General features: G+C 37.8%; 1 protein-coding gene and 1 non-coding gene across 10 annotated transcripts in view; one reads left to right on the top strand and one right to left on the bottom strand.

Moving 5' to 3' along the window:
* Window positions 1–27,979, top strand: part of MBNL3 (muscleblind like splicing regulator 3) — a 120,225-nt gene that overhangs the window by 57,438 nt on the left and 34,808 nt on the right. For 2 of the 9 annotated variants that reach the window (XM_036839455.1, XM_036839456.1), the window contains exons 1-2: window positions 21,964–22,027; window positions 22,552–22,615. The exons of 1 other annotated variant lie outside the window; for it this stretch is intronic. Coding sequence is in view for 5 of the 8 variants with exons in the window: in XM_036839449.1 (XP_036695344.1) it covers window positions 832–1,008 (177 nt within the window). In the remaining 3 variants the exon portion in view is untranslated. Of the gene's footprint in view, window positions 1–379; window positions 1,009–21,942; window positions 22,028–22,056; window positions 22,432–22,551; window positions 22,616–27,979 lie in introns of those variants that run through there. 6 more of the 9 variants (XM_036839452.1, XM_036839448.1, XM_036839449.1 and 3 more) reach the window with 5 other exon arrangements.
* LOC118889387 lies at window positions 6,970–7,076 on the bottom strand. The gene has a single exon (XR_005018521.1). It is a non-coding gene; the product is annotated as a U6 spliceosomal RNA (small nuclear RNA).

Below are 27,979 nucleotides of genomic sequence, written 5' to 3'. Positions count from 1 at the left end.
TATATTTCAACAGTAAATCGAAGTGGTTGCTTCCTTTTACTATGTACAGTTCTACACTGGGAAATGCCCTTTTTACTGACAATGGCTGACTGTCCTATGTTGCACTGTCAGTATCTAGATGCTTCCTGTTTGAAAGAGGATATGTTACTGCTTTTCCAAATCTAGAGTTTAAAACGGAAGCATTGTGTTATATTAGCTAATTTTATTTTATTTTATTTTTTGCAGGTTTCTGGAAAGTGCCTTTTCTGAAAACTCTGCTGATTGGATTCCACTTTCGAGCTGCCTCTTTATAAACCCCTCTCCCTGCCACCATCACTGCCACCTCTCCCCACCCGGCCCCCCCCCAAAAAACCCTGGTGTGCTTATAGTTCATTCTCAGCAACTCGTTCATTCTTTTTTTCTTTGATTCTCAATTTTCATAGTCATTTTTCCTCCTCCCGATTTTGCAGCAAAAAAAAAAAAAATTGCAGTTGTAACATCCTACCAATCAACTGGAGAGCACAGAATCCTTTTGAAACTCTGCCAGTTATTTGAAGTAACTTCAGCAGAGGAAAAAAATAAAGCACTCAATATCTTAACCTTGATGGCTGCCTTCTTAGGAGTTGGTCTCTGATTTTTAGTTATTCTGATACAATCTTTATTTTATAGTGGGCTTTTTGTTTGACTAGACCAAATGTGACTTAAATGAAAACTTAAGTGCTAACGAAGAAACATTTCACCAAAGCAACCAGTTATCTCTTCACATTTAGCTTGAATTTATTTTTAACCTTTCAACAACAGCAGTAATAGTGTTGTAGAGAGGGTGCACTGGATTTTAACTTTGCTTTCAATATGACGGCTGTCAATGTTGCCCTGGTTCGTGATACCAAGTGGCTGACTTTGGAAGTCTGTAGAGAATTTCAGAGAGGAACCTGCTCTCGAGCTGATGCAGATTGCAAGTTTGCCCATCCGCCAAGAGTTTGCCATGTGGAAAATGGTCGTGTGATGGCTTGTTTTGATTCTTTAAAGGTGAGTCTCATCTAAAATGCACATCATTTTTAATTGAAACTTGATTTCTATGGTTTTGTTTTTGAAATATGTTGTGCCTTGAAATTAGTCAAGTTAATAATAGCATGAAAGGAGTAAGTTTGTTTGTTTTTTAAGACAGGATGTAGACTTTGTAGAACTAAGCCAGACTAAAGCTCACCTATCAAAGCTCACTGACCGAGATAGATAGACTTAAAGAAAAAAAAAATTCAAGAATTTTTGTAGGAGTGAGAAATTGTAGCCTTGCTGTACTTTACGTCTGTGTATATTATTTAGATTTTAATACAGTGGTCATAGTCCTCAAATAACTTAGAGAAGTCCTTTACTGAAATATAGCTTATTATCTATGTTATCAAAATACACTTGGCAGGGACTGATCAGAGGATAAATAAAGTCAGATAGAGAAAGTATAAGGTGAAAATCTCACCATCCAGGAGGAAAATGATGGCATTTTGAATTTTCTTAGTTAAAGTATATTTTGAACCTTTAACTTAAACATATTGCTACAAAACTAGGTTCACGTAATTTTCTTCCTGAGCAACTGATTGACCAATTTCATATTTGTGAGCACATTTTATAAGGAAAGTTCTATTGCCAAGGTCATCAAACCTGAATATTATGTACATGAGTATAAACAAAATATGAGGACAGGTGAGGTATTATGTAGAATAGAACATATATGATTGCAGAATGAAAAATGCACTGATTTTCATGTTTTATCCATGGTTATCCTTAAATTAAGCGTAAACATGTACACATTAAAGCATAGGAGTAAAAAATGGTAATAGATTCCTGGTTTAATTAGTAAGATTTGCTATGATTCATTTTAGATTTTTTTTCAAAATATGTTAAAATGAATTAAGCTTAATAACCGTTTCAATTTCTTGATATTGTTTTATCCTCATCATGACCAATTTTAGCTCATTAGCATTTTTATTTATGGCTGCATTGGCTAATAGAGATGTATTCCTTTGTGTGATCATTTATTCAGAAAACATTTTATCATGATATCCTACTTAAGTAGTTACTTTTGCTTATTTCGTGGTTGCTAGTTTTTGTTGCACACCATTCCAGTTCAAGAATGGGAACTAGTTATAAAGATAATGGCAATTCCTAACGTTGAAAATGTCTGAATTGCTCTTTTTTGTAGCAGATATTATGGCTAAAGGGCTTATTCTGTTTTCTTCATTTCATTTTCATTCAAGTTTCATCTACAATTATTTTATGTATTATTTAAATCTTCTGTGTATTATTTAAATCAAGGACTGTGCAGTGCCTTAAATGGAAAAGAGCACTGGACTAGTTCAGGGGGGAAAAAAGGAGATGTCTTTCAGCCAGTTCATATAGAGGGTCCAGCACTGCACTAGTCACTTTACAAATCTTGTTTCAGGAGTCCCAGCCCCACTACTGTTTTTGACTTTAGCTACTTAATCTGACAGAGCTTGAGTTGCTTCATCTCTAATGCATGGGTAATTTTTCTCTACCTAACTTCCATGATCATTGTGGAGATTCCAATGAGATAACATAAATGAAAAGCCATGTATCACTATAAAAGTGAATTAAGGACTTCCCTGGCGGTCCAGTGGTTAGGACTCGGCGCTTTGACTACATGGCCCCGAGTTCAATCCCTGGTCGGGGAAGATCCTGCAAGCCGTGTAGCGTGGCCAAAAAAAAAAAAAAAGTGAATTAAATGAAAAGTTATCTTCTTACCATTAACTAAAATGCTTATTTTAGGAGTTCTTCAAAACAGTTCTATTTAGTTAGGGTTTTATTATCTAAAACTACACATTCATGTTTCAAATGGACATGCCCACATCCAGTTGCCATGAGTGTGATGTTAGTTCTTCAAGCTGAGTATCACTGTTTTTATGGCTTACTCTTAGATGTTAGAGTTCCTTGCAGGCTTTGTAAATTCTATCTTTTCAGGTGTCTGGCGGAAAGAGATGTGTGATATTACTAATCATTGATATACTTCAGATCAGTTCTCCCATTTAAAGGCAAAAGAATGCCATAATGGAAACATTTTGAAGAAAAGTAATATGAAACGTGATTGTTAACAAAATGCATACTGCACTACCACTTTAAAGCTTGGAAAATGTTTAATTCAGAGACTACATAGATAATGGCCAATGAATAGTAATAAGCCACTTAATTATTTAAATACACTGTCTACTCAGTACATCCAGTGTTTTTAAAATAATTTTTGATATGTTAAAATCTTGATGACCAGTCGCACAAGATAAAGATGATTTACATAATCCTTACATTCTCAAATTTTAATGAAAATCTTAGTATTTCAAACATACAGTGCCTTTCAAACAATTAATTAGTCATTTAGATAGTACATGCATCACAGTTCCACGTCTGCATAAAAGCTTTGTAGTTCTCTTATATTATTCCTTATCCATGATAAGCATGAAAACTATACCAAGTTGACAATAGTTGACCTACGTGGGTTGTACTACTATCATATCTATAATACACAAATAACAAAATAACATACCTCGATGGTTATTGCAGCATTTGCTACCCACTTTGAGTTTCTGTGATTGAAACACTTTTGAAATGTATCTGTGCACTGTTTCTTCTTCCATGAGTGGTTAAATAATTGAAGCCATCACTTGATGAGTTTTGGGCAGCTGCTTTTGTTTTTGTTGTTTTTATAAGGATTCCATTAGCGCTAGGTACTCTACCAGATGGTGATGGTTCTTTGCCTTCATAATAGGCACAAGAGTTAACAATATCCCATACTCACCTCATAATGAGGGGATGTTATGAAAACAAGGAGGGCAAGCTCGATGGCTAATTGTGCACTGTGCTGAAGTGCTGTGCCCATCACTTTGTGAATGTTGAGTGTTCAGTGATGAAGTTTGCACCACCTTCAGATAGAGATCTAGACAGCACAGCCCATAGATTAATTTCCAGCTACGTAAAAGAGTCTCGCGTCATGTTGATATGCAGCTGGTTTTTGACTCAATTGCCTAGTCGGCTTGGCACAATTTATTTCGGATTTTCTCTCCAAAGTATTGCTTAACCCATTCTGTGCCAATGTCTTGATATTACAGTTTGCAGTTGATCTCGGTTGGTATTTTTAGCGACTGCCCCTTGACTTTAACAAAAGATCATTACTGAAAATACCAACCTAGAATCTGTGATTGTTTTCATAGCCAATATTATCTTCATGTATTCTGCTTCAGCAATTTCATGTGTCTTAAACCTTCTCCTCCATACTTGAAGCACTGTGATACCTGCCACTTGTTATCTAGGAAGGATATAAATGCTGTCATTATTTAATTATGAAAGATCAACACCCATCACATCTGCCCACCGCACTCACCACCTTGGGTAGTTTTGTAACAAAAATTTCCTGGCAAGGGCCTTAGCAGCAGGCGTAGTCAGAGGCCAGCCATGTCAACCCATATACATTCCTAAAAGATGAGAACTGGGTGAGGAAAACACACAAAACAGCCCCATACTATGTCTTCAAGCATCACATATGATCGCAAGCATAATAATATTTTGGCAAGTGAAACCGGTTTTATAGACATATGGATGTGAATCTATCCTTGTAGGTCAATTTGTCCTGAGTTACCAGTATGTTCTGCACTAGTATCACTAGTCACAGAAGTTTTCACCAGTTTAAAATTTGATTATTTTTGAGTGAATATTTATCTCATCCCTGTTTGCTAAGGGAAAACTTACCGGGAGCAGAAGACTCCTAGCAACATAATCCCAAGGGTTGCTGAATTATGCAAGATTTAGAATCATGTATGAGCTTGATCAGAGGGGTCTGCCTGTACTGTAAAGATACATAGACAGCACCTGTCATCCTGAGACTCAAGGAAAATAACATTTTGCTTAAGGACCTCTATCTTCTATTACTGACCTTAAAAAGGACATATCTTTGACAGGTAAAAGTCAATGCTATTTTGGACATTTCAAAAATCTCTTTTGAAAGAAGAATGGAATTACAGTCAGTACCCAGTGAAATACATATTGATAGCTCAGCCTCACTTGTTAAACTTTTTATTTTGAAATCATTTTGGGCTTACAGAAAAGTTGCAAAAATAGTACAAGGAGTTCCTGCATACCCTTCACCCAGCTTCCTGTAATGTCAACAACTTACATACCATACATAGCACAGTTATCAAAACCAGGAAATAACTCTAGTTCAATACTATTAAGTAAACTAGAGACCTTATTTGAATTTCACCAATTTTCCCTCTAATGTCCTTTCTCTGCTCCAGGACCCCACATTACATTTACTTGTCATGTTTATTTAGTCTCCTCCAATCTGTGACCATTCCTCAGCCTTTCCTTGTCTTTCATGACCCTGACACTTTGGATGAGTACTGGTCAGTTATTTTGTAGAATGCCTCTCAATTCGGGTTTGTCAAATGCATTCTCATGATTTGACTGAGGTCATGCATTTTTGGCAAGAAAACCATAGAAATGATGTGCGTCATATTCGAGGGTACTTGATGTTGATGTATCTCCTCTCTCATGTTAACCTTAATCACCTGATAAAGGTGGTGTCTGCTGGGTTTCTCTGCTGTAAAGTGATCAGTTTTCCTCTTGTGAAAATCGATAAATATCTTCTTCATTTATTCAGCATCTCAACATACCATTGATGGTAAGGGTCATCCCAATATCCAAGCTGTCAAAATGTGGAAGTGTCCATCTTAGAAGTGATGGGTAACACACTTCTCTACTAACTGTCAATCAAGAAAGGGAGGGAGGAGAAAATGGACCAAGAGATGAGGAAAGACTGAGAAACTGTCACAGATTGGAGGAGACTAAATAAACATGACAAGTAAATGCAATGTGGGATCCTGGGTTGGATACTGGAGCAGAGAGAGGACATTAGGGGGAAAATTGGTGAAATTCAAATAAGGTCTCTAGTTTACTTAATGGTATTGTAGTAAAGATAATTTCCTGGTTTTGATAACTGTGCTATGTATGGTATGTAAGTTATTGACATTACAGGAATCTGAGTTAAGGGTCTCCAGGGGTGCTCTGTATTATTTTTGTAATTTCTCTGTAAGTCTAAAATTATTTCAAAGTTAAATGTTTTAAAAAGAACTTTCTTAGTCTTGCACATGCATCTCCTGTCTTTTGATGCTCAGAAATACAGTGGAGTATTATTATTGTTTCTTTTTAAAAATCTTTTTAATTAATTAATTAATTTAATTTTTGGCTGCATTGGGTCGTTGTTGCTCCACGCGGGCTTTCTCTAGTTGCGGCGAGCAGGGGCTACTCTTGGTTGCAGTGCGTGGGCTTCTCATTGCGGTGGCTTCTCTTGTTGTGGAGCACGGGCTCTAGGCGCGCGGGCTTCAGTAGTTGTGGCTCGCGGGCTCTAGAGCACAAGCTAAGTAGTTGTGGCACACGGGCTTATTTGCTTCACAGCATATGGGATCTTCCCAGACCAGGGCTTGAACCTGTGTCCCCTGCATTGGCAGGCGGATTCTTAACCACTGTGCCACCAGGGATGTCCTATTGTTTCTTCTAATTTTTCTTTCTTCTTTTTTTTAAACTTTGGGTGTGGTAATGAGAAAACTCTGAAATCCATGCAGTGGCTGGTCTTGGGACTAACCTCAACTAACTAGATGGGTTGGATAATTTAAATAGTTAAGAAAGCACTCATACCCATAACAGCGCTTCACAAACCTAGCAAATCAAAAATTTTGAATGTAGAACATTCATTTCAGATTGTTACCATTTACAGATAGGAAACTGGAGGTCCAGTGAGGGAGAGTCCCTGTCCAATGTCACATAAGCAGTTATCAAAAGATCCTGAGAACTCCAGTGTTCTTCTAATCATTTCAGTCTTTTTTCCTGTGGTGAAGAAGGAGATGGAGAAAACATCATTTGGGCTTATTGTGTTTTGTTTGTTTTTGATCTTTGCAGCATTCGTTTAATTCTAAGAGAAGAAACATACTGCTCAAAAATATGGAACGCGTCACGAAGTTTCGTGTCATCCTTGTGCGGGAGCCATGCTAGTCTTCTCTGTATCTTTCCAATTTTAGAATATGTGCTGTCCAAGCAAACACTGGGCTATTGTTTTACTAAACCAAAAGTATCCAGTGCTTATCATGTCAGGCTGTCCCACGTGACATTGGGATGCCCTGTTTTCAACGTTTTGTGTTTCTCCTTCACTTTCTGTTACTTCAAAAGGGGGGAAAAGTTACCTTTCCCTTTCCTAATCTCTCCCTCATTTATTGTTTCATGACATTGTGTTTAGATGAAGACTTTAATTAAAGTTTCGTATTTAGTTCTCTGACAGTCATTTGGGCTATTAATTTTGAAAGGAAGGAGGAAGAGAGGCAGGATGTTTTTATTTTTAGACCACGTTATCTAACTTAGTGATACTAAGCTTTGTTTAATCACCAAGAGTCAGAACACGGAGCTGTCTCTACTCCCTCCTCCATCCTTTTCTCCAAACCCTGCATTGCTGAGTTAGCTAGCCAGAATCGGGGATTGTAACGGGCTGTGGATCATGTATATCTTCACTGCATGAAACTCTTTGATGTCTGATGCTGTTATAGATATACTCATTAGTGCAAAGTCCTGGCCAGCTAGCGAGGTACCTGTCACAGATTAACTGAAAACATTGCAGTAGCAGCTCAGCCTTGTTATGGGTCAAATACAGTTTTGTAAAAGAATTTGGAATCTAGTCCAATGAGTTTAAAATGTTGCTTTATGGAAGCATAGCTCAAGATCATTTCTCTCTCCCCCTTGGAGCCAAGGCTGCAATTGGCTACCTGGTAAGAAAGGACTTGTGATATGGCCAGGGATGTATTCTTCAACCACAATTTGGTACCATTAAGATGGACCCTTTGTCACAGGAACCCCATTTAGTACGAGAGATCTGAATATCTGAAGTTTGAGAACTGTCCACTATATGTCAACTCTTTTGTGTGGAAGAAGCTCTTTACATGTTAGGGAAATAGATGTCTGATCTTACTTGATCATATAATAATTCTCTCATGTCACATAGCTATATGAAGTCATTATAAATATTGTTTTTTTCTTTACTTCACGTTTTTGTGAAATGTGGATACAAGGTACTTCTGTGCATCTGGAAATAGCAATTAGTTCTTCTAGGAACATGACTTTATTCATAGAACATCATTTACTCACTGCTGTTTTTGCCCTTACAGATTAGGTTTCTGATTGTAAAGTCCCCAAGTTTGCCTTGTTTTCCTCTATCTCAGCCGGCCGCTTGATTGTTGACCTACAGGGTTATATATTCCAGAGGAATTTTAGCCATCTGTTCTTTCCTCATTATCTCTAAATAATCTTTTCATTTTTTTTTCTGTGTTTCCTCCACTGTGTAATCAGTCTTCGGTTTCTTAAATTTATGGTTTTTGTTGCTGTTGCTGTCTAATCCAGATTTGCAACCCTGCTTAGGTTTTCAGTGTTTTTATTTCTGTGCCTTCAGTTCTCACCACAGGGTCAAGTTTTACTGCTAGACGTAATGAGAAGTTAAACTCATGCTTTTTCCTGTCTTTCTTGATACTGTTTTCTTAAAAGTCAGTAAACGATTCCATTTGGTCTACGACCTTTTGTTTTGTAAATAATCTCCACCCTTTGGACTTAACCATGTTGTCTAGAGTTGGAGTAAATTATTTTTCCAATATTATTCCTGATGAGCTTGTATAATATGGCTTAGCGTCATGTCAAACTCTGTTACTCACTGAAGTAAATGTGACAATGCGATCCATCGGTTTTTGCGGCTGTTGCTTGGTCATAGGCATGTCAATGTATGCTTTCAATTGGACTTTTTTTTTCTATTGTAAATGGACATATTTTTTGTTGTTGTTGAAATTCAGATCTTTATTTACCCGCTGGGAATTTGTAGAAAAGAGATTAGCCTTTTGCTCCTACACGCGTTCTTGTGGGTAGACAGTGGACAGTGAAGGCAGTTTCCACACTGAAAACCATCCAACAGCTTGAAAACATAGAGTCCACAGTGATATGTGTTAAATATGACAAATTTCCTGAACTAAGTAAGAGATATCCTATGTGTCAGCCATGATTTGCCAGCTAACTAGATAGTACTAAGGTTCTAATTTCTGTCTCTAGGATGCAGAAGTGCAAACAGAAAACCTTTTTCTCTGTGACTTTAAACTCTTAACCCATCTTTTATATGTGTCTAGGTACATTGAGTAGGCAGCATTATAGTATCAATCATCTCTTATTCCATTCCAAATACATTTTGGAGACTATATTTTTAAGACGACATTGTTTTAAGATCACATTGTCATAGTGCCTTAAAATTGTTGTTCATCCTATTTATGAAAAAATAGTAACCCTGAAGTAACCGTTTGAGAAGGTTGAATATGTTTAAGAACTCTGTGTGGTTTTAAAACATGTGCTAAATACCTATCCCAGAAGTTGTTTTTCTGTTGTTAATGTTTATAGTTATCATATACTTTATTCAACGAACTTAAATTTTTTCCAACTTTTGTAAAAACATAATCTCTAGAGTTTTTTTGTTTGTTTGTTTTGCCATTTCCTGGTTATTTCGCTTTTTCTATTAGCCGGGAAAGCATTCTATATAGAAACAAATTCAATCTTAACTTACTTCCAAGTAACTGAAAAAAATTTTTAAATTGTCCATTTTTATTCTGCTAGTACCCCACTAGAGGAAGGATTTTTTCCAGCTTTAGTGAGATTTAATTGACATATAACATTGTGTAAGTTTAAGGTGTACAACGTGATGATTTGATACAAGTATATATTGGGAAATGACCACAATAAGGTTAGTTAACACCTCTATCACCTCACATAATTACTCTTTTTGTGGTAAGAACATTTTAAGACTTACTCTCTTAAGCAACTGTCAAGTATATAATACAGTTTTGTTCACTATAGTCACGATGCTGTATCTTAGATTGCCATAACGTATTCACCTTATAACTGGAAGTTTGTACCCTTTGACCACATCTCTCCATTTTCCCCACCCCCAGTCCCTGGTAACCTCCATTCTACTCTGTTTCTATGAGTTTAGCTTTTTTAGGTTCCTCATATCAGTGAAATTGTACAGTGTTTGTCTTTCTGTGTCTGGCCTTCAAGGTACATGCATATTGCCAAAAAAGGCAGGATTTCCTTCTTTCTCATGGCAGAATAATATTCCATTGTATATATTTTGGAATATTGTCTTATTTTTCATAGAGGCCTTAGAGGTAGTCTTGATAAATGCCTTTTTCTTGGGTGAACAACAGATGTAACCATGGAAATGCTTGATGTGAAGCATGGTATCAGCAAGTGGCATAAACATAGAAAATGCTGACTTGTAATAACAGCTCTAACCAAGGCTCCTTGTGTGGCCTTGAGGAAGTCATGAGAATCCTACCTACCTCTGTTTCTCTTCATACAAGAGCAAGCAGCAGTACTCAATTTGCAGGACTATTGCTTGTGGTTTACTACAAGGATTTCATAAATGTCAGGGGTCATTTAATGCTGAAAGTCCTGTTAAATCCATTAAGAGTTCTATCTATATACATTCAATTCCCCAAAGAAATGATTCATTCAACAAACATTTATTGAAAACTATTACTCGTTAGGCACAGGGCTGAGTACTGCACAGAATGCAAAGTTATGGAAGATATGGTCCCTGCCTGACCTTTTAGTATGAAGCTGCTTGTGTTATGTGCCGTAAGCCAGGTACAAACGAACCACTAAAAGAGTCCAAGGGGGGAGGGAGGGCTGGGATTACATCCAGCTGTGGTGGTTAAAGAAGTAGTCATGGGAGAGGTACCGTGTGAGATATTCTTGGAAGGAGAGACAGGAAGACATTCCAGGCAGAAAGGATAACCTAAGCAAAGACAGAGGGGAAAAAACTGTAGTGTGGATTTGGGGAGTCGAGTGTTAAGTCAGCCTGGCTGAAGCATAGAGCTTGTGTTGGCAGAGGAGTAGCCTTAAAAGGAAGTGAGGAGCTTGAACTTGATTTTGTAGCTCTGAGGAATCTGACAATTTTGAGTAGAGAAATGGCATCATCAGCCATTTCATCATAGGGGGACCTCTCAGAAAGCTGCTATTGAAGCTTAGAAAGCTTCATATTGAAGGTATGAAATGATAAGAATTTGAATTAGGAGGTGGCAGTGGGAAGGAGAAGCCAGTGATGCAGTTGAGATGCTGCTCAAGTCAACATGGTTAAGTAAGAGGGGGGTTGGTTGAAATGCTACTTCCACCTACTGCTGTTTGGTTCACCTTAATATCCAATTTCATTGAATTTGAAATGAAGATTTGTCATACGTTTTTTTGGTTTCACATTAGACGGTGTCTTGTTCACCACCACAGCTTTTGTGCCTAGCACACATAGTACATATTGGGAGCTTGAAAAGTGTTCACTGAATGAAACATGAGCTTGTTGAACCGCTTTGGCAGAGGGAGAACCAATATGGGCTCCCCTGCAAGGTGCCTAGTCGTCTCTCCACCTGCATCTGTACTTCTACTCCCAGTTCAGTTTTTACCTAAATATGAATGAAAATTGTATACACCCATGTGCCAACTTTCCTCACTCAACCACATTTTAACCTAGATTTCATGGCCTACAGATTGCTGATTTTTGTGAATTTAATTCTGTCCCTTAGCATTATAGAAATGTTCATTGGCCAAACGCCTTGGATACTCTCCAAATTTAGCATTTTGAGTGTTTTTACCCTCTATGTGGATTTTTAAAAAATTTACTGAATGGCCACTGTTACATATTATTTTAAAGTAATTAGTGTGATAATCTAGTAATATTCAAGCATCATTTTTTGCCTTAAAATGTTTGAAATTGAATTTTACAGCAAATGGCTAGCTTGCAAATAAAGGTATTCTTGGAAGCATGATAAGCACTAATAAGGTCATTCTGAGTCAAGTACCAGGTCATAATCTGCAGAAAAGGGTTTTGTGTAAAAGGTGACTGCCTAATCCAATAAAAATATATATTTAAAGTTTAATCAGTAACGATTGCTTCGAATGTACAGTGATATTTAAAAAGTCTGAAGAGTTTGAGCATAGAAAGGCAAAGAAAAATTCTTAAAGAGAGAGCCTGTGCATTGACATTTTAAAATAAACTTACCTAGCAATCTGCTTTTTAAAAGAAATGGGAAAATAAGAAATGGGAAACTAATTTCAAGATGGAATGTTAAAAGAGGGTTTCTAGGCTTATGAGCTGTACCTTGGTATTTGTGCCGTCAGCTCAATCTCTTATACCTTCTCCATCTTCATCTCCATTTGGCATAGTGATTTCTGTTTTTCAGGACAGACATCCTGAGGCCTTGGGTGCAATCCTTAGTAATCGAGATGTGATTCAGGTTTGGGCAACTGACTCTACTTCAAAAATAAGAAAAGTACCTGGACCATTTTAGAAAAATGTTTCAACAAAGAAGGAAACTTAAAATGGTTTTAAGTATTTAGCAGCATTCAGCTGATGTCATTAATAGTTTACAATAATATCCATAATTGTGACTTGCATATTTTAATAGGCAACTGACAGCTAAGACAAAACCAAGACCCTCTTTCACTCTTCCCAAATTCTCAAGGCCTCACTCCGGTGGCACATGACATTTATTCCATCTACGAAATATTACTGATAAAATGTATTTAATCATATTTCACTATTCCTCCCCCAAATCTCCTATTCTTCCACTAGAGAAACACTTAAGGAAAAAAATGACATTACTTCCATGCCGGAGATTGTAGAGAAAAAAGAAGAAATTCGGAGACACCTATTTGAGAAAAGCTTTTCATTCTGAAATACTTCAGCTCCAATAATAATGTATTTGAAGCAAAACCAGAATGAAAGTGTAATGAATAAAATAACATACTAATGAAGGGGGGGGTGGTGATAGAGAAAGTGAGACTCTGCCAGAGAGAGAGTTATTTGTGCCATTTTTATCACGCATTATAAACTCCTTGGCTTTCCTTGAAGCAAAAATGAAGAGCTGTGATTAATTATGGCTCAGAGACGTCTCATTCTCCCCATCAAATTTCTCCTCCTCCTCAATAGCACCTCTAGACCCCTAGTTTAGTCACCTTTGATTTCTACCCCACTGTTTTCCTTTGATTTTTGTCCCATAATGTCAAGTGCTAGAGCCCCTCTCAGCAACACTCCTCAGGTCTCTGCAGTTGCAGAAGAGATAAGATAGGCAAACGCCTTGTGGGCAGGTTCCCTGCGCTATTCATTGTCTTCCATAGTATCCAGCAGTCTTTTTTACAGAGAGGTGCTTATTAACCAATGTACTTTCTTTTATCAAGCAATAAGAACAATGCAGTTCAATACATTTTCCTCGTTACAATGGCTGCCAGAAAGCTCAGAGCTCCATTTAGGGCCCAGCTGAAGCGATTAACCTTATCGAGATTTTTGAAGTTTTTGATGTAATTATCACCACCTTCCCCATTATATCACTCTTACTCTTTAGGCCCATGACAATGGTGTTTTTGGAAGTGTGTCTTTCTTGTAAGTTGTTTCCAAGCCCTTTTGGAAGAATGTAGTTGTATAACTAGTGAGAGGGCAAGGGAAGGGGCTAATTCTATCTCTCAATTTCTTATTTACAGCTTATTAAGCTATTTGAGTGTTTTTCATTTAGACGTGTCAATGTATTGCAAGCATTATGGTATTGCAAACTGGGGGCTTCAGATTTAAATAGGCTGCCAGTGATACTCAGAAGTAAACCGAGTACTGCTGAGACTATTCTTAATCGGAAAGGAAAGGATAACAAATACTTGGAACTCCTTAGCCAGGTATTTATTTTCTTCACAATGAAAAGGACAAAGTGTTGTATGGGATGTCCTGTTTCCTTACTGCATCACTGCAGGGTACAACAGATGAACTTTGTATTTGGTGCTTGCTTTGAGGTTTGGGAGTCTATCAATACTTCACCTTTTGGTTATCCATGTTGAAATGCTGTGGTCAACATTGGGTTGTTTGCTTATTTGATGTGAAAAGTATTTCCCTCCTTTGAGCTTGTCTTTTATCCAGATGTCTTTTTTGGGGGTGAGGAGAAGAGGTAGTACTTTCAAATGAGTGTGGTTTCTGCAGTGAGTAAAGGTATTAATTTATTGGAGAGCCGAGGAGAGTTTACTAGAAAATCCTTTATCTGCTTAAATTTGGGTACGTAGCAAACATTTTGAAAAACACTCTGGGGAGATTTGTAGAGCAAATGTAGGCAACATGTAATACGGAGCTCTTATATACTTACCTTTATAACTAATAGCACTACTTTGTAAACAGAAAATGAATGTGTTTCCTAGGAGTAGTACAATAGAATCTTGAGAGGTCCAATCCTTTTTTTGTGTGACCTGGACTGGCCTTCTTTTATACGACTGCTAACATCATTACTGAGGTCAGAGATGTGGAATTAAGTTATCAAAATCCCGTCGATATGACCTTTTAGAAACTGATTATCAGCGACATAAGAAAATGCTTAGTAAATAGCTAAATCTATTGTTCGATAAGACAGCGTTCCCACAGTGTTGGGAAAGTGTTGTTGGCTGACTAGCAGCACCAGCTTCACCTGGGAACTTGTTAGAAATGTAAATTCTTGGGCCCCACCCAGAACTGCTGAGTCAGAAACTTTGAAGGTGGATCTGACAGTCTGTGTTTTAAAAAGCCCTCCTGGTGATTCTGATGAACACTCAAGTTTGAGGACCACTGGTTTAGAGAAAACCCTAACAGTCCAAGAGAGTATCAACTAAAGATAATGTTTCTCAGTTTCAGAATTCTCAGCACTCTGTATTACTCCCTCAATGCTTTTTCCTTTTTTTCCACTTTTGTTCAAATGGTGTCATTCTTGGCTTATTGTTTATACTCAGATCTGGTGGAAAGAAAATGACATCTGTTCTGGAAGACTTATATATCTTTGGGAAACTTATTATATTTCTCTCCCTAGGGAGCACCACAGTGCTTATTAGCTGAGATAAGGCTCTGAGACGTAGTGCACGAAAAGAGCAGTTTACTTCTGTTACAACTCAACATTTCTCAAAATTCTTTTGCCACAGAACCCTATTTTTGTGGAGCACATAGAAACTTCCCATGGCACATCTCATCACAGGTAGCTGGGCAAGAATAACATTGGTGTGTAAATGTATGAAACCAAGAAGAAAAAGATTATTTTAATCATTTGTCTCTTGTAGCCCTTTGGAAGGATTAGTGACTTTTTTATACCCCAAAAGGTCTATTGTAGGTGTTGCTAGCTGCCACAAGTGGACTTTCAAAGTTTTATATGCAGCAAGTGTGGGGACAAAAAGGGCTTATATATGTATATAACATATATAATATATATTTATTATTAGTTCTTTACAATAGAAATATATATTCAGTATAATAAGAATATTCAATATATAAGTATATATGTTCCAACGTGTTTCACATTTATATGAGTCGATCTTGGCTTCTAAGCAGTTGCGCCTGTTGAGATGAAAAATAAGAAAAATGAAAAACTTCAAATATTTAGAAACAGTTTTATAATGAGATTCATTTTTATTATTTTACCAACGTATATAAATAATAGTCAAAATCCCTTTGCTATAATTAATTACTTGTTAGTATTTTAAGCACCATTAACATCTTCTCTTATAGCCTAAAGCTTGTTTTACTTTATCCTCCTAACTTACCAGGAAAAAAATGACTTGCTTGATTTCTTTATATCCTTTTAATATGTGTTATAAATAAAATATAACAGCAGTTTTGGCAAAATTAAAATATAAAAAGTACCAACCGAAAAACGTGATGCTTCCAACTTTTTCATATGATAGAGATTACTTTGAATGTTTTATTCATTATGATTCTAAAGTGAATTTTCATTATGTGAGATCTTAAAGTAAGAAGCTTGTGATGGTAGAGAAGTGCCTCTTGACTAGATAAACTGGTCTTCTAAGTAGGCACTGGCTTATTGCCAGTTGTAAAGGGAGCAGTAATTCCTTTCTCTTTTCAGTTATTTGCAAGGATAAGATTAAAGCTTGGATCTGCTTCTTTATCCTCTGCTCTTTCACCTACTGTTACCACTGAGCTGTGGGAGCAGCAACTGTAACAATATCTGGTTCTAAGAAGAGAAGCGTCCTTGGTTTTCTAACATTGTATATAAATTCCCTCTCTAGGCACATGATAATCTTATTACTCACAAAATCAAGGATTCCTCATATAATAATGCATTATCTTCTGTGGGGAGGTAAAATGGTAAAACATACTTTGTAATCTATTGAAGTTTTTATACTTAATTCACAGCAACAATTTTAGTTCTAACTAACTAATAAAGAAAATAAATATTTTTTTTACTGATTTTACTTCCAAAGCATACTAAATTTCTCTTTTTCCCTTTATTCTTTCAAAGTACTTATGAAGTATGTAGGGGCAGGAATTATTCCTAGAAAAACTGATTAACAGAATTGGAAAATAATTTAGCCATGATCTAAAGGTAATTAGAATCCAGGACACTTAAATCCCAGTTTAGCCCTCTTCCTAATAAAGTACTGCATTCATATTTAGTAAAATACTGCATTCATATTAAAAATTTAGATTTATTCCTGCTTTGTCTCGGAATAAATGTGTTAGAAGTCAGAGTATGAACTGCCTGCAACCTGATTCCAAACAGCTGATTCATTTCAACATTGGATTTATTTATCATTATTATTTTCCCCATCAAATTGTCTTTAAAAGTGTAAGTACCCTTTTGGATTCTACACGTTCAATTGTCTAGTCACTTATATGAGATCTAGGTTCCCTACTACATCATCAGCAGATACCTAGAATATTTTGTCTTTTAAAAGCTGTGGAAAAACCTGAATGCTAAGTTAGAGTGAATAGAATTGTTATGTTTACATCATGTTTATATGTTTACCTGATACATTTACATGTTGATTTGCATTTGAAGTCTTTCGTCTTATTTTGTGAATAATGTTTACTTAACCAAAAATAAATTGACAATATAGAAAAGAAAATAAATAAACATAACTCTTGCTCACAGGCAGAGTTGAAGCATTGAAAAAGTCAAATCCTAGTTCCCAGGCCCACAAATCATCACCCCATGTTGCACCATCTCAAAGTTTATACATTCTCTGATCATTTAAGTCAAATCCCCACTAAAACTGAGCTTTTGGTGGCGTAGTCTTTTGTGAAGTGGTATGTGTGGTGTGTGTGAATTCTTATTTGTCTGTGTTCTTTGTGGAATGAAATGCTTCAGAAGAGCACTTTGTACTTCTTTGTGATAAGGTTGATCTTTTGTCATTGTTTGGGATTTTCTCTGCTTTGTCATAGTGTTGAACCTACAGCACCCAGACGTTTATGGTCTGAGTAAACCTGCTTCTAAATGGCACTGCCGTGGTGGTTTTTTTTTTTTTTTTAAGATTCTTCTTTTAGAGTGGTAATAATAATAGTCACAAAAGGCACACAACCAACCCTTTCATTGAGCCCCACTTCCATCTGTGCTGTATGTCCATGGGGTTTTGCAGGACTGTTACTTTTGTCAGGCCATGGTCATTTGTGCTTAAGCTCTCATAACCCGACTCCTGATTCCAGGACACTGCTTCTCCCAGACCAACTGGCAAAATTCTATCATGCAGACATTTGCTAAAAAGCTGTGCTAAGAGATGAGATATATGTACTAATTGTTCCGCTTTGGTTAGGATGAAAGACTTCATAATCCGTTTAAAGCACTTTGAACAGTGCCCAGCACATGGTAAATACACAGTAAAGTTATTCAGGTGGATGTGGTGTAAAAAACATTGGACACTCGGTTATCTTGTCTTATTCGTTTTCAAGTCACCTAAGATCCCCAGGTACTTAACAAAACAGCCCACTTGGCATACATTTATCTATTAAATAGTTTCTGGACATACCTAACGGCTAGTTGGTATGCAATCTTTATTATAATCTTAGAAGGAAAATAGTGACCCAACAATTAGAAATATTTGAACGAGCTCATTCCTCAGTTTAGTACACCACGGTGTTGTGAGGCATTAGTGTACTGGTTAGGAATGTGAGCTGCAGACTCAGACCACCTGGGTTCAAATCACAGCTCTGCGACATTTGTTCTGTTACCTTGAGCGTGTTTCTTCACCTCTCTGTGCCTCAGTTCTTCAGTAAACCACTGACTTCCTAGGGTTATATTGTGAAGACTATATGAGGTAATGCGTGTAAAGCACTTTGAACAGTGTCTGGCACATGGTAAATATACTTACTATAAAGTCAGTTGTTATTATTATTCAGGTGGTCATGGTGTGAAAAAAAATGCAAACCTGACCACAGCGTTCAATAAATCCCTCAAATGAGTTGTGTCATTATGACTACTTTCATGATATTAATGGAAAATATAATTTTACAAGGGCCTCAACGTGGTCTCTAAATGTGTGTCAACAATCATCACATGCCAAGTTACATGAGCTAAACCTGTAGATACAATTATTCTGTAGCCCGCTCATAAATGGTCAGAATTAGTTCACATCTGAAGGGTCATTTGACCTTATATACTAGAGTCTGTAAAACATGAAACAAAACAAAACCAGTTAAATGCTCCAGTTATCTTTAGTAGAAAAATAACTGTGAAATATTGGCACACTGATGTTTTACATGGCCTAGTTTATTTCGCTGTATCACTTGATCAAATATTTTTCTAGAACGGAATTTGATTTACTTTGTATAAGAGACACATAAACTGGGCTCTTTTTTTTTTTCAGAAAGACATGTTTTCTGAAGTTTTCTAATTTTATTCTGATTTTCAGGGAAGGCACAATGAAGCTAGGGATTTGTTTTATTTTTCCTATTTTTTCCCCTCACCAGAATAAGGATTCCACTAATTAAAAGGCAGTGACTAGACCTTAGAAACCTTGTTGTGCTTAATATAGAGGGTTTATGGTTTTAAGAAACACTGCATCCTTACAAGTGCACTGTTCGCCCACCAACTCTTCTAGCTGCTTAAACTGACTTGCGGAGAACAATTAATAGATTTTTAAAACTAATTAACTTTCACTGTCCTTTGCTTTACTTTGTTTTAGATTTGGAGATAGGCATTCTTTGGTAGGGGTCATATTTCAACTTCTTCTCTGTAAAGATATGAGACATTTATGGTTGAGGGATTGATTTATTTTAAAACGTAAAACTTCCATTTATCATTTTATCTTCTTTAAACAACCCCATTTCTAGTTACATTGTTTGTGGATGGCCTTGTTTAGTTCTTTAAATACCAGGAACAGTTTCATCATCATCAAATATTAACTGCTCACTGAAAGCAGAAGGTGAGTTTAACAAGGTTGCTATATTTACTAAGTAAGACTGAGAGAGGATCATTTTTAAACATATTTTTTAAAAAGTAGTCTCGGTAGTTTCATCTAGAACATTGTCGGTTCTGTTCACATCTCTGAAATACATTTTGGATGAAACTTAATATATTTGGTAGATATTCAGGCCAGGCTAAATAGATCTTTATTTTTAAAAGAGAAAGAATTTATATCAATAAATTGCTTGCTTTTATGTCAGAACAAAAACAAACAGCAACTTGGCCTAATAAAGAATCACTTGGCTAAAAAAGAAAAAACCCACTTTATTTAAATACACAGTGCATTTGGAGTTTGGAGTTTTCTTTGGAGATTTGTCTGATACTCTAAAATGCCTACAGTTTTAATAACAAGTTAGCATAAAGGTTTCAGTAAGGCTTTTGGTGATAAAAATATATTTATCATTAACAAAATGTAGAGCTAGTCCATGCCTCAAAGCATTTTAATGCAGTCCATGTCACCAAGTAAACCTTTCTGCTTGGAAATTGCGTATTTGGTATTAGTTTGGTAGTTGGGTAGGATTGTGAGAAAAATGCTTAAAGTGGATACATTTGGCTCTGGCGTTTGAAACATGATTTCTACTTAGGAATTTAGCAAGACCCGGTAAACAACCATTTGGTATCATGCTTTTAAATTTCTTTATCTGAAAGAAAACTTATGTCTAGCAAAAAAAAAAAAAAGGACTGATTTTTATCTCTGTGCCTCTAATTTCAAAAATGCAGAGGTAAATCAATAACTGTATCTGCCCTTTATATAACCTCTGGGTGGAGGGATACATGGCTGGCTCTAGAGATAATTATTTAATTTATTCTTAGCAGCATACTGAGCCTTGCAAAGGTAAATTGTTTACATCTGAACAATAATCAGTGCCTTTCTCACCTTTGACTCCCCTTAAGTTTGCAAGATATTTGTCTACATTTAATTCTTTGAAACGTTCTTTTTACTTGGAGACAGGAAATTTAACTTTGCCAAGTGGAAACCGCAAGGTTTAAGTTTAGTACACAACTAAGACCCTTAGGAATTGGAGGGATTGCCAAATACATTCCTACTTCCCAAGTTTTAGTGCCGTTAAAACTCACTTGAGACCCTTAAGTCATGGAAAACCTAAGGTAACTGGCATGGTTTCAAGGGATAGAAGTCACAGTGTAGGAAAGCCAGTTAGACAGAGAAGGCTTGAAGCTGTGATTTCAGAAGTTACCTGACTGAAGCATTCAAACAAAAGAAGAAAGCCCCGGCAGCCATTTGGAAAGCTCTGGCAGAACTTACAACTTTGGCAAGGAGCGCTGGGAAGCTGCCTGTGGGATCTTTCTTTGTAGCCATCATAGGAAAAATCTACATCTTGTTAGCTGTGCGGAGATCGAGTATGGGCAGGAATGTTCAATGTCATTTCAACGGACGATCCAGTTCCTTGGAGTTCACTGTGTGCCATGGGGCTTGCTTTGAGCTTTAGTAGGAGGGAGTTGAATTAAGTCAGTATTTTCATAAGGATTCTCTAACGAGATATGTTAAAAGGTATCTTATGAAAAAAAAAAAAAGAGGCATGGTTTCTGCGATTGAACTGTGTTTCAGTTAACAAAAGTCAGCAGGTTTCTTTACTCTAGGACACGTGAGAAGGAACCTTTACTATGCTCCGGTGGGCTGTTAATCTCCAAGAGGGGAACAGAGTGTGCCATTCCTTACAAGCGTTTCACCAGGAAGCTCAGTTTCTGAGGCTCCTGTCTTGGGAATAGCGGTCTGTGGTACACAGACTGAAGGCTCTCTAGGAGCCTTTCCAGCTTTACTATTTAATGTTTCTATGACATGTTGTCTATAACATATAAGCTTCCCCAGTGAAGTACAATTTCATTCTCTCTGACCTTACTAATTCTGACTCTTTGATAATTCCAACAAAGGAGACTGCAATCTTAATAAAAAATAAATTCAGGATTGTGTCTAGTAACTGATTCCTAAATGTTCACCATTGCCACTTTTGTGATATACCTGTTCTGTCATGTGGGGCTGTTATGCATTGCCATTTTTGCTGAATATATTATTTTGTTCATTAGAATTAACCATGCCCCTCTACATCTCCCTCTCTTTTAATATGAGTAGTCAAGGGTTGACTGAAAAAGACATCTATGCAAATAATGGCTATTCATGCCATTTTTTGCAGGTTTTGAATATGTATCTGCATCGATCTTATGTGTGCATGTAGAAACATGATACTTAAGCAGATGTTTTCCTGGGCTTTAATGGATGACTTTTGCTTGAATTTGAGTATGCCACCGACAGGACTGAAGAAATTAAAGTTAACCTGCCCTCCTCTCCCTCCCCCCACTAACAAAAACCTTAAAAACATAAAAGCCTCATCTTCCTGTAATAATTCATATGTTCAAAGAATGTATATAAATTTAGAGTCAGGAGTTCGGCATGGTGGTCACTCACCACGCCCTCCCCCCATGCCAGTTTAGAGGAGGAGCTCCGGCAGGCAGCCATCAAAGTCATTTGAATATTCTGTTGCGCCACACACGGTGGTTGGGAAAGCGGACGGGCTGACTGCGTAGGGAGCCGTGCGAAGCTTTTGGTGGGAGGAGCCAGGGAATACAAAATTGCTTTCTCCGACAGTCAACTTCCTTAAATTCCTTGCAGCTGGTCAGGTAAGTTGGCGCTGAAGAGTGTCTTCTGCTTTGCTCCGGGCAACTGAAGACCTAGTAGAGCCTGGGCTGATTCCGTAGAGGGGGCTGCTTCTGACCTTAAGGTAAAGGGAGGAAAATGGGTTTTTGAGGATTTGACTTTATTTAGCTCAACTCACAAGGGTGGAGAACAGATAGGGAGAGGGTTGCCAGATAATATTTTGTATGGGGCATACTTATCCTAAAAAATTAGTTCTTGTTCATTTGAAATTCAAACTTGATTGGGAGTCCTGTGTTTTCATTTGATAAATCTGGCAACCCTAGATAGGATCCCAGGCAGAAGCCCTAGCTGGGAAGAAAGGGTGCAAGCAGCCGGCATCCTTTTTGTCCTGGTTCCAAATCGCTGTGCTTAGTGACTGGATGGGGTGCCCGGAAAAGGAAGCCGCGGGAACCCTGAGAGCCAGAGGTTTGACTGCCTAAGGGCCAAGGGAGAGACCCCTTTATGTTGTTTCGTAACAAAGCCTATGTAGTAAGTAGCTTCTTGAAGTTGCATGATTTTGTGTATTTGATTTCTTGGAGTAACAAATTCAATGCCATTCTTTTTTTCTTTCCTCTTTTTCTGTATTTTAATGACATTTTACGTTGGCAGCCGTCAGCTACTTTGAAGACAGCTTCCGTGAATCCTTAGCATCGGAAACGCCTTCTGACTTTTGGTAACTCGGCACCAGTGTGCTTCAGTTGTCTTTGGGTTTTAATTTGATTCTGGTTGGCTGTTTTGTAAACAGAGATCATACATTCCTGAGGAGCATATTATTGAACAGATATCCAGTTAATATTTTTCTCAAGCAGTTGAAGGTACTTGATTAGACCAGGGGGAAAAATTGGGGGGGTGGGCAGGAAGCAGATCCGGGGTATTGGGGAGACAGGCTTGGTTTCACTATGACCAGCAACTATGATTTTTGGTGTTATTTGCGCTTTAAAAAAATTTCAAGCTAATGATTATTTGAAAATAAATGTTTAATGTGAATGCAGCTGAACATGGGTCTTAAAGCACAGCGGGAACATTTTTCTTGTAAGAAGTCAGCATATGCAATAGAGATGCACAAGAAAGCTCCACCCGATGTGATTATCCTGAAGCCTTGTATCCCACCTTTGTCTCAGTAGCTTCAGGGAATTTGACTTGCAGCTGGTTAGAGAAATGCAGGGTGGGGACGGAGCAGTTGGAGAAGGCAGTTTATTCTAAGCTGACCCTAGAAATGCAGTGCTCCCCTTGTGCAGGCCCAGGTGTTGATTAAATATGAATCTGCTGCAGGTTCCTTGATTCAGCTCTGTGGGCCCCTATATCCTGGGGGTTCTTGTGACCACAGACCCCTGGGAATTAGACCAGGGTTTGTGTCTGTGCCTCATGGCTTCCTAACATTTCTGATTCAGTTATACTGAATTACCAGGATTTTTCAGCCATGATGGTCACACACACCCCAGAGTATATATTCATAGATAAAAAATTGTTACGAATTAGCTATTTTCTGGAGCTGAATAGAATAACGGTTCACTTGCAACGGAAAACCAGGAACAGCCCCAGTCATGTGTTGCCTCTTGTTCTCTTCTTGGAGGAAGAAGAGAGAACTTAGGAAAGGAAATGGCAAGAGAAGCAATTAGGCCTCTAAGGCCGACTTAGTGTGATGCCCTATAAAATTATTCTCACAAAGTTTATTCATTCATTCAGCAAACTTTTATGGAGTGGTCACTCTTCACCAGGCACAGAAACAGCCCTGGAGGTTCAAAGATGAGGAAGATATAGTCCTGCCTTTAGACAAACTCAAAGTGGAATGGGGAGATAGGCATGCAAACTATGTATCCATGTACACAGTGATAAGTGCTACGATAGAAGGGAGTACAAGATGCGGCTGGAGACACGAACGAGGGAGAGGGAAGTGGGGGTGGGGTGGGGAGAGGGGTTCAGGAAGATCTTTACAGAGAAAGAGTCATTTGAACTGAAAATCCATATTGGGTAGTGAGAGTCTGCAAACTTGGCTTCTGTCCTTACTGAGCTGCTTGTTAATTAGGACAAGCCACCTCATCAATTTGGCCTTCACTTTCTCTGTAAGATAAAGGTGCCCCGATGTTCCTTACAATCCGGTTCAGCCCTAAATGTTCCCATTCTGGTAATCAGGTTATCTTATTGGGCTGTTGCAGAGAACAATGGTGTGGTTGTTGAGCCTATTCCTCCCTTCATCTTTTGGAGGTCACCATTTGAAAGATTTCTTTTTTTTTTTTTTAAGTATTTATTTATTTATTTATGGCTGTGTTGGGTCTTCGTTTCTGTGTGAGGGCTTTCTCTAGTTGCAGCAAGCGGGGGCCACTCTTCATCGCGGTGCGCGGGCCTCTCACTATCGCGGCCTCTCGTTGCGGAGCACAGATTCCAGATGCGCAGGCTCAGTAGTTGTGGCTCACGGGCCCAGTTGCTCTGCGGCATGTGGGATCTTCCCAGACCAGGGCTCGAACCCGTGTCCCCTGCATTGGCAGGCAGATTCTCAACCACTGCGCCACCAGGGAAGCCCTGAAAGATTTCTTGAGGCAGATAGGCGAGAAAATTCTTCTGCCCTCCTTCCAGCTTCTTACCTATTCAGACTTGGTGTCTGGTTTGCACCGAAGTCATTGCCCTGTATATGTGTATGTGGGATGTCAAGAAAGCAGAGTTCATGAGTTTGGGATTAGCAGATGCAAACTATATGTAGGATGGATAAACAACGAGGTCCTACTGTACAGCACAGGGCACTATATTCAATATCCTGTGGTAAACCATAATGGAAAAGAGTATGAAAAAGAATGTATACATATGTATAACTGAGTCGCTTTGCTGTACAGCAGAAATTAACACGACAGTGTAAATCAACTATACTTCAATAAAATAAATTTTAAAAAAAGGAAAGCAGAGTTCAGCAGAGATGCAGTGCCGACTGCAGTGGGGGGAGTGCTTGGCTGGCTCGTTAATTTTGCCTTCAGTAAACTCAGGAAATGGTTTAATAAAGACTTTTTTAAAAAGATTTTTTGTCTGCATCCCAAATTTAAATTAAAAGTTGTATGCAAGATTTTAAGGATGCTTTTTGTGCATGTATATCAATATTCATAGATGGTACAATACTGGAGGATATCCATTTTTATAAAGACAGAACTCTAAGAGGAAGAAAGTGGGAAACTTGCCGTTAGTATACTGATATCTGACTAATACTCAGTTTATGTTCACGTTGCCTCACTTTTAGCCATTTCAGATTGTTCCTAGCCCTCAATAAGTCCGTGATGGTGGTAGGAACCAGGCAACCTACTACATGTCATTTGTAATTCTAAAATTACTGTTACTTCCTCTGAGAAGCCATGTCTGTGCATATGTAAGTATGTTTCAGTGGGCCAGTATAATCAAGAGGATTTTTCATTTAACACATGATCATTAAAATGAAATAATTTTTTTCATAGAAATCAAATCATCTATTCATTGCCTTTATTTAACATTTAACTTTTAACTCTTGATAGTCTAGCAGAGCAGTGAGATGTCTTAGAAAAGGTAATCCAGTTACCACTGTATTTGAGAGCTTTCCCCCCCCCATAATTCCTAATGTATTTGAAGAAGCAAGTCATTCTGCAAACAGCTGTTCCTGTTAATATACTGGTGACTGACAAAGGGTAATTTTCAGCTCCCTGGGGTCCTTTTCTTATTCTGATGGATGGTAGAGCTTTCTCTCATGAACATAAAAAAGTACACTTCACAGGGGTTTTCTACCACCAAGTGCCTGGGAAGTCTTGTCTCTGACAGACTCTCACTCTCATAACTCCCAAGACTTAGGTGGGATTTGAATCTCTACAATGCTACTTTTCTCTTTCAGTCAAGTACTCTTTGTACTCATTTGTGAAAAGCCTGAAGGTAGGAAAAAGGAAATAGATTGAATTTTGGAGGTTTTATGAATGCTCTGCAACTTTTTCCTTTGTCTGTCATCAACTTTTTGATGCCGACGTATTTCAGAAATTTCATTGGTCATTTATTCCCCTGCTGCTTTTTGGGTGCTTTTTCAAAGAGAGTAGATGGGAAAGGGTAGCGGGAAGATTCATAGATATAGTAGTGCTTATTTCAGCAGAGAATCACTTTCCCATTGAATCACTTTGCTATTTTCTTGACTCCGTATGACAGTGAAAAACCCAACGAGAATGATGTGTTTTTTAAGGCCAAAGGAAATGGAAAAGGAGTGAAATTGAGGCGAGCCTAAATGAGCTTGCACTCTAATCTCTTCAATGCTTTAGTTTTGTGTGTCTGTGGAGGGGAGGGAGAGAGGTTTACACGTCTTGACCAGCCTTAGCTGCTGTTTTTAGGATAGAGCCAGCTCTACCAGTGGATGGCAGTTTTCACAGGTACGACATTTAGAGTCGTTTATGACATGGTCTCCTACTTTGCACTGAGCACATGGCACCTCTGAACCTGTGGGTCTAGAAGGAGGGCTTGGACACCATTGACTTGGCTTGGGAAACACAATGGGTGATTTTTTTCAGCCCAGGATGGTGTCTGGGCTGTTATAGACCTGATATGATAGGGAGTCTTGTGGCCCATTCAGGGTGCTTAGCTGGCCTCAGGAAAACATTGGAACCTTTCTACTCCATAGTCGCTGGTTTTCCAAAGGACAAAAACAATAAGTGATTACATACTGTGCTGGGCAGATCCCTCCTCAACCTCCACCCCATCCCATTCCTACATGCTTACCAAAGCCTTAATCCCCTACAAGGACTGAAAGCAAATGTTAGCAAACGTCAAGAACAAAGTTTGCCACCCTCTCCCCAACTCCAATTAAAGTATTTTGGCCTATAATTAAGTTTGGGCCTCTTGAAGAATGAATACAGGGGAGATTTGTTATCACCAAGTGTTGTGCATATAAATATATTATCCTGAGTCCTAAAGTCGTTTTGAAAAAACTTGAGGGGCTTGGCTTTCTTTTGAAATATTGTGTTCCACAGATAACACTGATGTTAAATTATTTGTTCTCATCTATTGTTTGGATAGAAAATGCAGGGTTGTTTTTTTTTCTTTATAAGCTTTCTTTAACATAAGAAGCAGTCTCTGGTAAGGTAGTGTTGCTGTGCATTTGCATTGTTATAGAATTAAATTATGGATTCTGTCATTCGAAAGAGAATGCTTTATAAATCAAGTAAAATCTCATAACTAAGACGAATAAGTTTTTTAAAATCTTATGCTGCCTCATATTCCATACTTTAGTTTTATAGCCTAACTTGATGTAATTCTTAAAGTGTAATTTTTTTTCTATTTGTGTACCATTTTTGATTTGTAAAAATGTCATTAGTTTCCCAAGAAAAAGCTTAAGAAAAGTTATTATATATAAAGGACAGTAACATAACAGCACAAAGGCAGGCAGCAATTCTTTATCTGTAGATTGGCAGGAAATGTGCCAAATACACCACGTTCTCTCACTCCCTTCCATTCTCCTCTCCTCTCTGATTACATTCAGCGTAAATGACGTTAAAACTCTAAACTGTAACAAATGGCAAAAATCCTAAGATATTCCTTTTCCTTTTTTTTTTTTTTAAACTGATCTATTGTTTGGAATTCCTGAATGTAAGAGAGAGTCCTCATCTAATTTGGGGGGCGCAGGGAGTGGGTTACAAATTGTGTTCTGTTTAAATGTTTATGGTTGTGTTTGCCACTTGTCTGGGAAAGCTATCAAGGTGGGTTTGCGATCCTAAGGCAATCCTGCTCAGCAGGTGCCTGGTTTCTCTTTTCAGGACTGCTATGCAACTGTCCCAAAGCCTGGGAATTGGAGCAATGGTCCTAAATGCTAGTAGGCAGCAAGAGGAAAGATAGTCTAAGGAGAAGGAAGGTCAGGAGTAAGTTGTTTAGACCTGGTTAGGGGGCAGGATTTCCAAATGCAGCTGCAGTTAGTGATAAAAAGACCTGAAATTCAGAAGAGGGGTCAGAGGTAGAGATAGAGATTTAAGATCTGAGCAATTGCAGTGAGAGATGAAATTTTACCAGCACTTCATTTCTCCAGGGGAAAGAGATTAAGGAGGAGAGCAGAGGA

Source organism: Balaenoptera musculus, chromosome X, assembly GCF_009873245.2.
Source record: "Balaenoptera musculus isolate JJ_BM4_2016_0621 chromosome X, mBalMus1.pri.v3, whole genome shotgun sequence".
Taxonomy (NCBI): domain Eukaryota; kingdom Metazoa; phylum Chordata; class Mammalia; order Artiodactyla; family Balaenopteridae; genus Balaenoptera; species Balaenoptera musculus.
Note: the sequence above shows the minus strand (reverse complement) of the source record. Positions and strands in the feature narration are given on the sequence as shown.